Source organism: Mercenaria mercenaria, unplaced genomic scaffold (assembly GCF_021730395.1).
Source record: "Mercenaria mercenaria strain notata unplaced genomic scaffold, MADL_Memer_1 contig_3251, whole genome shotgun sequence".
Classification (NCBI taxonomy): domain Eukaryota; kingdom Metazoa; phylum Mollusca; class Bivalvia; order Venerida; family Veneridae; genus Mercenaria; species Mercenaria mercenaria.
In genome coordinates this window covers 32,654-48,816 of record NW_026461373.1, presented here as the reverse complement: position 1 = coordinate 48,816, position 16,163 = coordinate 32,654, and the positions used below count along the sequence as shown (strand labels likewise).

Below are 16,163 nucleotides of genomic sequence, written 5' to 3'. Positions count from 1 at the left end.
AAATTTGTAAATATTGTAAAGGGTGTTGATTTGTTCTGATGGTTACTGTCGCCGGTACGGCCTTTCCTGTCACACATATACGCCCGAAGTTATAGATCAGAGGAGAAAGAAGTAAAATTTAACGAAATTTTTGTTGGGGTGTTTGTATTGGAGGGTGGTAGTTTGGTTTTTTCGTGCGGTGGTAGTGATTATAAAGTGATGCTCTGCACATAAGATACTTTACTGTGACCTTGACCTTTGACCTACAGTCCTGTTTCATTCACATTGTAGTCAATACCTTGAATTGTTATTTAGTTATGCTGTGGACATGAAATATGACGAACACAAAGACAGACGGACGGACTTTCATTGGGCATCTCTTTTGTTACAAAGTGATTTTGATTTTTACTTGAAAAATGTTAAAATATTATTCAAATATTTAATGATATTTTGTTAAACAAAACTACATGACACTGTTTTTGTTTTTGTTGTCTTTTTCTTCCCTCATAATGTTTTTCTCCAGTTTTTTTATCAATACAACAAAATATTGCTTTGAGCGTATGCTAAATTTCAAACAAGTACTTGCAGTATTTCTAAGATATTGACAAAGTAGCAAATGGTTGATAAGGTGTTTTATTCAATATATGTATATGCACTTAACATGAGTCGTTTTAAAAGTTAGTTTATGATAAAAGAGTCTAGCCACATCCAAACATAATGCTAATCTTTAGAATATGCATATATTGCTCGAGATGTACCTTTGCCACCGAAATAGGTAAAAGCAGTACACTTAATACTTGATAATTATATTTTACTCTTTAAACAACGTTATAAGGTATTATAAGCAAGAGGGCCATCATGACCATATATCGCTCACCTTGTATCATTGCACTGAAGGACAAGAAGGTCAAGATCAACCAAAAGAATTATGAGAAAATATAGTTGAACTTTCTTAAAGTTACTTCAAATAAAATTATTTTCAAATCAGGCCTGTAGTTTCATACAAGAAGTTTTCTGTTTAGCCATATGGGAAAATGAGCCCTTCCCCCAGGCGGCCACTTTTTCAATAAATCAAAATTATTTGAGGGAATTTGGAAGAAGGTCACCCAAGAAACATTTGTGTAAAATTATTTTGAAAACGGACCAGCAGTTTCTGACAAAAAGATTTTCAAAATTCTATATGGCACATAAGGAAAATCAAAACCCCTTGGGGGCCATGTTTTTCACTGAATCAAAATTATTTGAAGGAATATAGTAGAGGGTCACCCAAGGAACTCTAGTCTTGTGTAAAGTTGTTTTGAAATCAGTTTTCTATATAGCCATAAGTCCAAAGGACAGGAACAACAAAGTGAAGAAATTTAACCAAAAAGAAAAAAAAGCTTACAAGATACAGATATGTCAAAATACACCTAAAATTTTAGGTACCATCCATGTTGTACCACGGAAAAGTGGTCTCGGTTGTTCCCTACGGCCAATAATAAAACAATTACTAAATAAGCTATTTATAGTAACATAAAAGGGAAGTTATTAAAAAAAAATACTGTAAGTGAACAAAAGAATGATCTACAAAATAAAAACAAGAGCACTGCAATGCAACGCAGATGCAGAGCAATATACACACAAAACAAAGTCATATGACCTTTGACCCCTAAATGTGCCCTTGACCTTGAAGTTAGCCATCCGAAACATGCGCTCTGCACGTCGTTTTGATGATGTGAACATTTGTGCTAGGTTTCTTTGAAATCCTTCAAGGGGTTCAAGAGTTACAGAGCCGAAGGGAAATTGCTAACCAACAGACATACAGACAGACGGACACCGAGGCGATAACATAATACGTCCCTTCGGGCGTATAAAAAGGAATCGAGTTCTTATCGTGATACAGGTTGTGTGCAAGTTTGGTTAAAATCAAATCATAAATGAAGCTGCTATTGTGCAGACAAGGTCAAAATAGCTAATTTTTGCCCTTTCAGGGGCCATAACTCTGGAACCCATTACGGGATCTGGCCGGTTCACAAAAGGAACAAAGATCTTATGGTGAAACAAGTTTTATGCAAGTTTGATTGAATTCAAATCATAAATGAAGCTGCTATTGTGCTGCCAAGGTCAAAATAGCTGATTCTGGCCCTACCAAGGGCCATAACTCTGGAATACATAATGGAATCTGGCCAGTACAAGAAAGGAACCAAGATCTTGTGGTGATACAAGTTGTATGCAAGTCTGGTAAATATCAAATCATAAATGAAGCTGCCATTGTGCAGACAATGTCAAAAAGCTAATTTTGGCCCTTTCAGGGGCCATAACTCTAGAACCCATGATGGGATCTGGCCAGTTCAAGAAAGGAACCAAGATCTTATGGTGATACATGCTGTGTGCAAGTTTGGTTAAAATAAAATCATAAATGAAACCACTATCATGCAGACAAGAAATTGTTGACGCACGCACAATAGCAAATTCTGGCCCTTTCAGGGTGTCACGGTATAGAACTTGAAATATATTAAAACGGGGAGAAAGTGTGTAGGCGGCCGGGTAGCTCAGTCGGTAGAGCATCGGAACGGTATTCTGAGGCCCCGGGTTCGAGTCCCGGTCTGGCTGCACATTTTTCTCACCCTGTGACATTTGGCGCCCAACGTGGGGCTGTGACGGCATTACACTGGTTAGTCTCCGACGCCTGTAATTGCTTATATATAAAGTACCCGCTGAAATTCGAGGACGAATTTCAAAATGGTGGGGAAATATGTCACGGTATAGAACTTGAAATATATTAAAACGGGGAGAAAGTGTGTAGGCGGCCGGGTAGCTCAGTCGGTAGAGCATCGGAACGGTATTCTGAGGCCCCGGGTTCGAGTCCCGGTCTGGCTGCACATTTTTCTCACCCTGTGACACAGGGGCCATCACTCTAGAACCCATAACGGAATCTGGCTAGTACAAGAAAGGAACCAAGATCTTATGGTGATACAAGTTGTATGCACGTCTGGTAAATATCAAATCATAAATGAAGCTGCCATTGTACAGACAATGTCAAAAAAGCTAATTTGGCCCTTTCAGGGGCCATAACTCTAGAACCCATGATGGGATCTGGCCAGTTCAAGAAAGGAACCAAGATCTTATGGTGATACATGCCGTATGCAAGTTTGGTTAAAATAAAATCATAAATGAAACCACTATCGTGCAGACAAGAAATTGTTGATGCACGCACAATAGCAAATTCTGGCCCTTTAAGGGGCAATTACTCTAGAACCCATGAAGGGATCTGGCAAGATTTCGAAAGGAACCGAGATATCACGCCAATACAAGTTTTGTACAAGTCTGATCAAAATTACTTGCAAAATATGGTCTCTATCGTGTTCACAACAAATTGTTGACGGACGGACGATGGACGATGGGCGATCGCAAAAGCTACGTGACAGGTGAGCTAAAATATTGTCACAATTAGTATTAAACTAACCAATTTTTCCCCAGTCAGTAAGTTTCGATAGAATTGTTTTCTCATCCTGTACCGGAAGGTTCAGATTCCGAATAAGCTGGTGCATTAGCTGGAATGAGTTTTGATACTTGATGACGTCCCACTCAGAAAATTTGCAATGAGCCCAAGGATTCCGAATGTCTGCACGTACCTATAACATATATTTTCAGTATGGTATAAACAACAACTTTTGCAGAGCGGAGTTTCATTTACTATTAGCAATGATATATGTACCCTACCAAATTATTTCGAGCTTACTTCATGGCAAAATACATTAATCGAGCTCTTACATTCAGAAGGAGGCGGCCATTCAAAAATAAGAGTTCATGATTGCTCTTTGCAAAATTGCAAATTAGCTTTTGCTTCCCCGACCAGCATCAAAGAAGTAGACCGAGTAAACTCCAATTACATTCATACAAAATCATGAAAATATATATAAATGTCAGTTGTTAAAATACCTTGTCGCAGAAAGTGTCATTATTAATATCGAATTTTAAAACACAAATCTGAATTCCGATAATCGAATTCAATATTAACTTTATCACTTTCTGGTACTGAATGGGTATTTGGTAAAGTGAATTATTTACTATGAAATTTATATCCCATAAAATATTGCGCGAAAATTACCATTTCTAAAATTATCATTAATTTTAGTACGTATAACTTTATAAGATATAGACAGATGTACATCCAGAAACAAACAATAATATCCGAATAGTTAGTTCGAGTTCCCGGGAATAAATCGCATTAATCATTACCATCTTGAAAGTAGCAGAACAGCAGGAACAGGAGTCCTGCCGTTATATCAGTAATACTGCTGTTACTGCTCTACTGCTAACTTCACGTTGGTTTTAACCATTCGAGGGAAAAAAACGGACACCGTATTTAGAATTTTATCCAGATAGCATGATATATTAACAAATGCAGAAATAAAGTCTGCCTGTGTATCTGGTGAAGTCTTTCATACAACACAAAAACAAATCTGCGACAAGTGGAGCTAACTTAATTCCCATTGGAATAACAATTTTCTGTCTGAAAACTGCGTTCCCAAATCTTAAATAAATGGTGTTCAGTAAAATTAGAAAGAGCTTTACTTACGTCTTCACAACTTGACATGCCATAATGTTAATCAAAATTTCGTGCAAGACAGGAAGCATTCTCCGTAACGGAAGTCTTTTTTACTTAAGCAGTCTTAATGTCATTTATTAAATTATATGGTAAGGTTAAATAGTACATACATAGGTCATTGACTATAGACAACTTGACATTGTTAATTTTAAATCTATCTATTTCTTCATGATTTTTTCACAGATCAACAAGTGACCGAGTATTGCAGTGGCAATACAGAAGTCCCCTACCGGTGAAAAAAAATTAGTGACCTTGACCTTTGACCGACAACTATGGGTTATGTGCATGACACATAGTCTGATCATGGGGAACATTTCTGTGTACTAAAAATAGCCTTCAATGCCGTTAAAAGTAGTTGAGCAGAAACAAGATTTTACTTAACGTTGAATAGTAACCTTGACCTTTGTGCGACAAGCATAGATCATGCGTTGACACATGGTCTCATCATGGGGAACGTTTGTGTATAGCACTAAGTTAATCCATCAATGTATATTAAAGATATAGAGCAGAAACAACTTTTACTTGACCTTCAATAGTGACCTTGACCTTTGACCTACAATCGTAAGTCGTGTACGTGCATAATTTACATTTGCTCTCTATAAACACACCAAGTTTTATAAACCTAGCTTGAATAATTTTTAGTTATCGCAGGATCCAGATTTACAGATAGACAGACGGACTCATGTTCCTACATATGTGTATTTATGTGTCTACTCTTTTGCTCTCTCTTTTGTTCTCTCTATTGTTTTTTGTTGTTGTTTTTTTTGTTTGTTTTTTTTTGTCACGTAAAAGAAAAATAGCCACATATAAGACTTACGGAACGAATGACATCAAAGAAAAAGTACAGTTAACTATTGTTCCTATAGCTACCTAAGTATGCAAATGTTGGTTCGGACAGACGGACGGACGGAGAGTATTCCTTTAGTCCACCGGTGGGTGTTTTTACACGATTTATCATAAATTGTAACATACATATATATATATATATATATATATTACGTGACATTCAGCATTAAGACATGACCATGATAACGTTAACAATTTAAAATAGAAAAAGTGAAAACTCCACAGGTTGCTCAACACGACAAAACGAAAATGTTGCAGGCTCGGTTTGATTAAGCCCGTTCAAGGACGGTAGTGGAAATGCATGCAACCTTCTACACCCTCTAGCCCCGGCTTGAGCAGAAGTCAAGATTTACACATGCTACAAGTACAAAAATCAATTTAGAAACATCCGCAGATGTATTCATACGGCGGTGCACATGGAACCTTCAATGATACACTAGCGTGTAATTACATGAAAAACGGCGTATGGTCCCAGTAAACAATGGGCAGAACTAAACAAACTGGAATTTAGAAAGGGGATCCGAGGTTATGGAGCTTGCATATCGCAGGATGTCAAAAGACAAAATTAAAAAGCATCAGTAGTTTTACGAGGGATTTAACTACATAGGTGGTGTTTTTTTTTTTGTGGGTTTTTTTTTTGTTGTTGTTGTTGATTTTTTTTTTTTTTACTTTTTTTCAAGATATTTAATCTTAATAAGGCAGGGTTTTAGAAAATAAAACGTTGAAGGTGATGTTAAACAGAAACATACACTGAGAATGGGCTACGTAGACTGTATGTACAAAAATCAAAGGGCTGTTATCCAAGGAATAATCATTCAACCGTAAAACCTTAATATATGCTTTACTAGGATTGCTACTGACCTTTCCTATGAAGTCGTATTTAAATCCAACCAAAAGTACAGAAGTTGTTCAAATTTATGAATTCCCATCGTATTACAATTGTTAAACACTAAAAATAAAATAGTTAATTGTTTAAATATACTGAGAAATTATTAAGATGGGTGAATGGATAGACGGACCCTCAGACAGAAGTGATAAAATATATGTACATCCTCACCCGACCCCTCACAAAGGTGGTGGTAACACAGTGAATTGCCGTACGGAGTAATACCTTTTCAGCTGTTTGCTTTGGTAAAGCAGGGAATTTATCAATATTGATAATGATTCCCAGTAGTGCCGACGAGTCACACGTATCATCAAACCCGGTATAGTGGGCCATACTGGTTATCATAAACAGCTTCGTTAGGTCCACATCGCTAGTTACATTGTAGTTATATTTCTGTACATCTTTCTTCCCTTTCACCTTTGGTATAGCACTGTTGTTGTTAATTGCCTCATAGTTCAGCTCTTTGTTTGTAGGTTTATATCGTATTAGATATTTGGCGTATGTCTGTTTGTCAATCTGGTCTGTGCGTTTCAAAGTGCTGTACAATTTGCTCACAACGGGAGGAATGTACTGTCTTAAGGCGGGAGATATGACGCTGTGCAGACATATTCCAACAATAAGCCATCGCTCCTGATCGTCTTCTATGTCGGGTTTTACAACTAGAATACATAAAAGCAGAACATCTACGATAAGGCTAAGGTAAACTGACAGCAGTGCCATTTTGTTTAATAAGCACAAATGTTTTATTCGGGATTTAATCTTGAAATTTAGTTTAGAAATTTTGTTTTCGCTTGCGCGGATGCAGCTAAGCAAAGCATTTCATATGAGAACATTTGACTCACTTATAATAAATTTAGCCAGGTTAACCGGCTATCGAGATTGTTCGGCAGTTCTCAGTTCTCGGACTACCCCGTTATTTGTGACCGGTGTAATCCCTTATTCGCCAGTGTTCCGTTATATTAAAATTTTATTGATATTAAACATGCCAACAAAAAACTCATATACAGTGCGAGAACGGTTATTAACAAAATAAATATATTTAACAGATTAGAACCTAAAAGTTATTTGGTGGGCCAATGAGAATATCTTTATAAAGGTATTATTAACAAACACATTACAGATTAACCACTTTGCAAAAGTAACAATTACAATCAAAGGATCAGCTACAAGCTCGCTATAATTATAGTTTGTTAGATAATCATAATAATGAAATATACATTTTAAATAGTTTTGCACATGTTTACAATCAAATAACAGTGGTTGCACATTTATTATCGTGTCGTTTAGTTTAATCATATTTCATTTGCTCTTTACATTTTTACAATAACAGATCATATGCACAGCACACAGAAATAAGGCAAAAAGGGTTGGGCAACAAGTTCTTTCAACATTAATGAATACCCTCCCTTAACGAAAAACGTATAAAAGCTGATCGGCTGACAAATAACCTAAAGCAGCAAACTACATTGTAAGTGAGCAACATCTAAGTTTTGGTTGTTTTAAGACCAAATAAGAAAAAGTTTGAAGAGATTGAAAAATATGATGTCAGTTACCCACAAGGATAAAGAACAAAAATTAGAGTTACGAGGGATATAATTTAGGACTATTAATGATACACATGCAAACCACTGTTCAAAACAATTGCTATGTTTTATAGATAAATAGTTCTTCATTTTCTCCTAGTAACAGCTAATAACAAAAAAAGCAGTCTAAATTCAAATGATGAAAATGTCGAGTCAGTTTAAAAAGATTTGTGCGTTGTTCGTTAAAAGTTGGACATTGACAAAAAAAAATACGGCTCCACAGTAAAATGTTGAATTTACACAAAGATGATTTAGGAAAAGGTCATTGTTTAAGTTACTGCACTTATTTCTTATTCTTGCGTGATATACTGAATAACGTCTCTCACCAACAGGATATTAAGAAGAAACCAGCGGTGGTTGAAATTGTTTCTTTAATCTACTTTTGATGGTTAATTCCGACTTTCAAGTTTTTTTAGCTCTTTTTTATAAAGTGAAACTTCTCGGAAATTATTTTTGTATCAAAAAAAGAATACAAATAAGGAGGTTATGCCTTTAGAGCATCAGTAAGTCAAATTCTAACATCAGCGACCATGTTTAAAGCATAAAAAAGTGCAGTTTTGCATCTTTTTGTTAAAAAGTTGAAAAAAATCTCAAAGGCCATAAAAACATTTTAGGGTAGGGCCTAGTATTTAGGGTAGGTCGGGATATCAGAAACAAACAATTTTTTTACTCCTAAGTGTAGACGAAGAGTTTGAGACACGATTAGGAGTCTTTCAATTCAATTTCTAACTACCTTTGAATCTAATGCTGGCTGGAATGTCGACATTCAACCTTGAATTTCGATTCCAAGCTACCGAGTAAGATAGAAATTGAATTTTGCAAAAAGTCCAATTTTAAGATAGCATTTAATTTCTAGCAAGCTCATTGATCGAAATTTATAATCTTCCAAAAGCCAAATTTCGAACTGGTATTTAATTAACAGCCTGTTCGGAGATTTCTATAGGTTATTTACTATGTTGCGATTTTTAATAAAAATAATGTTCCAATCAGATTCACGTTTAGTACGAATAGATTTTGATTTTTGCCGGTCTCTCTTTCGCGAAGAACGACGTATTTCACTGTCATACCAGGGTCGATCCTTTGGTCGAATTGTTACAAAAAATGTAGATATACATTGTTTGGCAAGCTCTTAAAAGGTCGGAGTAAACGATGTATTGGCCGTATGTAAGGAAAGGACCAGTCATTATTACTTATAAGTTCGTTTCGTTTACTGAAATCTGCAGCTTATAATTCCTAACCCTACGTTTATACGTTGCTGAACATTTCAGTGAAATTTCAATGTGGACGTATGTTTCAAAATGATCACTAATATCAGTTGGATATACACCAGAATTGCAATTTATAATTTCATCCGTGAGTGCTACTGGATTTCTAAGTGTTTAAATCGAGGGCTCAACGCGAAACTGGTCTAAGTGTATATAGAAATAGAAGCAGATAGACTAGTTTCGCGTTGAGCCCTCGAAATGTAGACACGAGTATGATGTACGTATCAAATCGTTAGCCGTGACATGGTCATCGGAGATAGAAATTCTATTTCTAACTAGCTTTGAATCTCATGCTTGCTCGAATGTCGCCGTTAAACCTTATAATGGATTCCAAGATACCGATTAGTATAGAATTCAATTCGTTAAAAAGTCTAATTTCAAAATAGCATTTAATTTCAAGCAAGCGCATATGGCACGCCAATTGTCCAATAATTACATAAACCAAGGTTCACGGTCGAAAAAACTAGGATTAACGATCGATTAACTAGGTTTTTCGAATACTAACCTATATTTTCGAGCGAAAACATAAGATAACGGGCGTAAACTTTAGTTTACGCTCGTGAACCCAGGTTTACGTTCGAAAAACTAGGTTTCTCGATTGAACTATGAATTTCGGTCGTTATCCTAAGTTCACGAGCGTGAACCTATATTTACGGGCGTAAACCTGGGTTCACGAGCGTAAACCATAGTTTACGAACGTGTACCTATGTTAACGACCGTGAACTATGGTTTACGACCGTGAACATGGGTTTACGGCACTAAACATAGGTTCACGCTCGTGAACATAGGATAACGACCGACAATCTTAGTTTTGTTCGAGAAACCCAGTTTATCGAACATAAACCTAGGTTCACGTTTGTAAACTGTGGTTCACGCTCGTAAACCAAAGTTCACGGTCGTAAACATAGGTTCTCGCTCGTAAACATTTAAGCTTTTATACACTGTCGCCGTATGTGGCAGACGTGTTTTCTTTGCTCTTGAATCTTACCATAATAACTCTGTTATTTGTGTTGAGATTGTGCTGAAAATTGGGTATAATAGATATGAATTACTTTGCATTTGTGTGTGCTTCTATGTTGCAGTAGCTTCAGTGATTCAGTGGATTGCATCCAGTGAAATTTTTGATAATTTTCGTCATGAATTTACATCAGACATTACCTTCGTTCACCTGTAAAGTATACCTACACTATGAGATAGTTGATGAGCCATAGGGTTGATTGGTACCATCTGAGGGGATTAATTCTCATAGTGATTTTTGGAAAGGCATACAACCCTGGAATAAGGTAATATGTGATAGCAATTTATCGACGGTAGCTTTTGGTGTGATATCATCCTGTTATATGCCTACACTTAGATACAAGTTCAGGTGAGCTAAAATATACCCAATGTAGGCATACGAATTATGGAACATATGCTATTCAGTTTGAATAATTGATGTATTTGTAAGAACAAACAAGTTAAATATTTCCTTAATGTCCGACATTTTTTGGATTTGCTGCTTTGAATAAATATTAATTATAATAATGATTATAAAGACCATCTTAATAACATGGACAACTATTAAGCATAATTACAGTTCATAATTAGATTTTTTTTTTCAGATAAGTGTTAAATCTTGAGGTACCATTTCCCCATGCCTCCCTTAGGGAATTTTCAACATTATGACTTTCGGAAAGTACAAACTGAATACTTTTTATTCCTACATGAATGCCGTCTGAACGTTGGGGCTTTTGTAATTTACGGGACATTTAACATGTTTTCTATAAACAGTTAAGACGATGAAATAGTGATACGCAATGATTAAGAAAATATGAATTCTGTAGTTTATTAACAATTTATTTAACCATAAAATGAATGTGCATTAAAACAAGATTTCTTTCACATACCCGTTAACATTTAAGTTGGTGTGATTTACGTAACAGTGATTTTATTACCAACATTATAGATGTTTTACTCTTACTGATAACCAAGCCAAAGACAAGGACGTTAATGACTCTACAATATAATTGAATGTACAGACTGAATAGTGTTTCTTATAACTATTTTTTCTGTGGTGGTAGGAACTTTTTCCATTATGAAATCTCCGTATAAGTTTTTATGTTACCAAAATGTTACAAAACTGAAATTTCTGAAGGGAAGAAAATGCCCTACACAGATTGGGAAAAACTTTACAACATTTAATAATAAGTATACATACTTTGTGTTGTTGAACTAGATATTTGCTAGAATGCAGAGAATCACCATCTCATTACAATAGTTGTGCGAATTTTACGTGACAATAATATGTGTTACCAAAATCAGTACAAAGCAATTATTAATGATCAAGAACATGTATATATTGTAATACAGTTTAGAAACAGGTTTTAAACAAATAGAAAAAGAATAGATACTCATCGGAACACCATGGCTTCATAGGGACAGAAACATTCTTAGTTTAAAATGTTAGAAATCTTCTGGCACTTACTTATTAACAGATGACATATATTTTCAAACATAATAATTTGACCTTGAACCCATGTTTATGTAAACAAGTAAAGGAACTTGCTGACAATCCAAGCCCTGAGAATCTTAAGAATGTTGAAAGTCAAACAGCGTTCAAAGGGTACTTTCAAAAGTACCAACACTTCAAAAGAAGAGTCAGAGAGACATCACGGAAAAGGGCACACTTCTGTATATACTTTATTGATATCATTCATGATATACTGGCATTAATACAGGCCACAAAGGTCAACGACCTGGATCTGCATATAGGAGTCTGGCACAAGTTGTGCCCACTATCCTTTGCGTTCAATCATCTGAACTATGCAATATAATTATCTACCTGCTCATCCGTTACTTTATACTAATTTGTTTTAGCTCGATTGCGATGAAAGCTTCAATCTTATTGGAATCACTCTCGAGTCCGCTTCCTGGAAAAACCAGTACTGGTGTCATTAGAGAAGTCATGGTCTTGACCCCAGTGGGGCTCGAACCCACGACCCAGGATTGAGCGGCCGACACCTTATCCACTACATCGCCGCTCCCTTATCTGTTTTAATGATGAATCTTGAAGAAACCCACCCTTGTGCAGGAAAAGCTTTTGAGGGGTCATGGCTTTAGTGTGTCTAGATCAGTCGTACCAGCATCACAGAATGCTGTAGAACTTACTATATAACAGACTATCAACCGTCATGCAAAGAAAAAGGGAGGCATCATAAGTTTCAGCAGAAAATATTCTGCATACTACAGGTGGTGCATGGCACAGCATATGCGAGCTAAATATGTTGAAGCTACACTACCGAAAGCAGACATGACTTCAGAAGACAAATCCACACACAAAGAAGTAGAACCTGCGCTGATCAAAGCCAGTTAGGTTCATGTATAAAGTGATGACAGCTGTAGAAGGATTCATGAATCCATTCCACGTAGAAATTGGCAATTACAGCCTTTACTGTTTATCCTCTGGAATACCTATATATGCAGAAGAAGCTGACGATCTTCTGACTGATGTTGATGCTGGAAAAGGTATCATTGAAGAATATATCAGTCGATGATTTGTAGAGAAGTCAATCCCCTTCCATAATCCCATGAAGAGAAATAATATCAAGGCATAATAATGAAATTGCCTTATTAAGAAATCAAAGAAAATGACCAGCTCGCAGAATAAAATGGCTCAGGTAAGGGCTGAAATAAATGTGTTTGAACTATTCGTGATATTAGCTGTTGAACATGCATGATGTAGACATAGAATTTCTTGGTCATTGGTAACATCCTGAAAATGTAACTTACATCATTGATGGCAATGCTTTGAGAGTAGATTTCATCGCAGATGCATACTATTCCAAAACAATCAAGTCTGTCAAAAGAAAACAACGTGGAACTGCACCAACACTTCTTTTTTCTGGTCAAATAAAAACCAAAAAAATCCGCAGAATTGGAAATATTTCATGAGCAATGATGACAACAAAACTCAATTATGTTCAGACAGCTAAACAGCTGGGACGTCAACATGTGTGCCCCGACGACGTTTTGGAGGACAGAGAGTCATTTGTATTTGCAGTATAATGGTCACCCAAAATATTTAACCATCAACAAAGTTAGACACGAAATGTTTGTCAAGAAGAACGGCAACCAAGACGGCGTACTTAATAGTTCCGACAGCATAGACATGACCCCATTGCCACCATATCAGTCCAGTCAACTATCAGTTACTTATTCATTTATTTATATTTCATCTACAAATATACATATTTTCGTTGCTATTGTAAAAATAATAGGAAAATTTTATTATAATAGACTCAAATTTTATACAATCTCTTAATGTTTTTTCTACATCAAATTAATATTTTTGTAGTTTTACTCTTATTCATATCAAAATTAAATGACCTTGATCTTTTCTTTAAGGTGGCCCATGAGAACAGCCCTTATCTTCCTGATGTTGATAAAAACTGCTGGGAATTTGATGACGAACAACAGTTAGTGTACAACTTGAGTGACAACAAGATTGTCCTTGATGAACTTGTTGACAAAATATGCAACACTGACATAAACGAAACCAGCGAAACTGATGAAGATTATGAGCTAACCAATATTGACGATATCTTATAAGATTCAGACAGTGATGAAGAGTCATAACTAAGAGTGTTCTAGTATGTCGAATACATTGAAAATGTGGTTTATTGAAAACAAAGAATAACAGTGACATGATATACAAAGACAATGACGGAAAATAATATAGGTAGCATATTACCGATTACAGTAACATATTGTAACGTACACCTTTGCATTCAATTAATTTACATGACATTTGATATCTTACCTTAGAATAACTTTTATTGATTACTTAATATATTCTTTCTAAATATGATACTAAATAACAACCACTTTATCATGTTTATATGAAATATTATGAAAATCTTGATTTTTTATGGTAACGTATTTTACTGTATAAAAGTGCCATATGGTATTGTTCAGCATAAAAATGTTTACTGTTTATGCATAAGAACATTGATACAGAAGTAGGCATGAGTATGTACCTTTTAGACAGATCAAATATTAATACATCATGTTTAAACATATTTTGTGTTTTTCGTCTACACGTGTATTATCACGTAAATTACAATAACAACAAGGCAACTTTGATATTAAAAACTAATGGCCTGCGAATAACTGTCTAACTGTAGATCTATTATATCAAAACTAGTTCAGAAATTGCTTTGATTTAACGATATTCATACTTTTCTGTTCCATATCATTTATAGAAGTATTAATTAATTTCAAACAAATAGGTAACGCACATTAAAAGGCCGTAAATTACAAGCGCCCCGAAATCCAAGGGCAGACAACTTGATTTTGTGATTTGTAGAATCCTACTACCTTATACTTTATGTATTTAAACATATCATATTATTTCAAGAATGAGCAAATACCTTTCTAACTGCATATTATGAAAAATATTAGTGTTCTTTAATGTTTAAGCACTGGTCTATGTGTGACTGTAATTGCCAACACTAAACGCTAAACAGGCAATATTTCAACAAAAATTCTATAAAATACATAAAATACATAAACTGAGCTGTTTGTCTATCAACTGCCAAGCAAATAAAGTCAAAAATAAGAGAAAACCATTAGTTTGAAATAGACAGTCTTCTTATGTATAACGGAAGTTTGATGGTGGGGTTACTGCACGGCTAATTACGCACAAAAAGCTACCACCACTGCAACGCTATCACATAGTTTCTGAATTGTCAGATGTTTACCTATCCAAAAATAGCATTGAGCTTTAATCCCCTCGGATGGTGTCAACATTAAGAATTTGATATACCCTAAGAAAAACGATCAGTATAAAAATATACGCGAACATGTATCTTGCATCACGCTTAACTGTAGATCTGTTGTGAACAAAGATGATTGTGTGGGCCAATACCTCAGGGAAGAGAGAATCTTTTGACTGAAACTTGGTACTCGGACGAGAAACAACATCAGTTTGAAACTTCCGACTTGAACCAAAATGGATATAAATTAAGCGTAACTAATAGAAAAAATCAAAAAGGCGGTGGTGTTGCGATCACATGAAGAAACACGATCAATGTGCGAAGGGTAACTCACGGCACTGTTCGAAGTTTTGAATATGGTACATTGTATTTGGAAGCTTGTTTTGAAAAATTTAACCATACACGTAGTGGGTGTGTATAGACCTCCAGCTCTATCGACTGGTAACCAGTTCGTTGCTGAATTTTTTGATTTCATCGAAAATATTTTACCACATTATGACAATTTACTTATAATTGAAGATTTCAACTTGCATATAAACGATGTCAACAGATCTATTACAAAATTCAAGGACTCCCTAGTAGCAATGGGCCTGGAACAACACGTTGATTTCAGTACTCATACAGGAGGACATAGATTGGATCTAGTCATAACTGAGTCACTTAATGGTGTTCATGTAGAGAAATGTGAGCCTGGACCATTTTTATCTGATCACTGTATTGTTAAGGTTCTCTTAGATGTTAAAAAAACAGACTATTACTAGTAGGAGCGTGACATTTAGAAACTTTAAAAATTTGAACGAATCAGAATTTTCCAACGACCTAAGTGCAATAAACGTTGATTCACAGAATATAGAAAAGTTTGTGAAAGAGTTTGAATCGGAAATAGAGGATGTCCTGAATAAGCACGCTCCCCTAAAAGAAAAAAAAATTATTTCAGAGAGCACTCAAACGTTGGTTCAATAAAAAATTACAACATCTAAAGTAACAAGTTAGAACGTCTGAGCGTACATGGAGGCGTTTTGGTAAAACAGATCAGTTTGAGTCGTATAAACAAGTAAGAAATGAATACAATTTTGAAATCAAACGTCAAAAGAGAAACACACTCAGTGAAAAGATAGAGAAAGCTAAAGGTGATTCCAAGACTCTGTATGGATTGGTATCTGAGCTAACTGGTACCAAATTTGAAAACCCACTGCCTCAAGGAGAGTCTAATAATTCATTGGCCGGAAAATTTGCTGACTTTTTCATGGCAAAAATCTC

The 16,163-nt window shown here is 35.4% G+C and overlaps 1 protein-coding gene across 1 annotated transcript in view; it reads right to left on the bottom strand.

Annotated features, from left to right (window-relative positions):
• Positions 1 to 16,163, bottom strand: part of LOC123546577 (uncharacterized) — a 46,955-nt gene that overhangs the window by 11,820 nt on the left and 18,972 nt on the right. Inside the window, exons 3-4 of the mRNA XM_053533945.1 lie at positions 6,528 to 6,961; positions 3,425 to 3,593 (exon numbers count right to left, since the gene is read on the bottom strand). Coding sequence (XP_053389920.1) covers positions 3,425 to 3,593; positions 6,528 to 6,961 — 603 coding nt within the window. The remainder of the gene's footprint in view (positions 1 to 3,424; positions 3,594 to 6,527; positions 6,962 to 16,163) is intronic.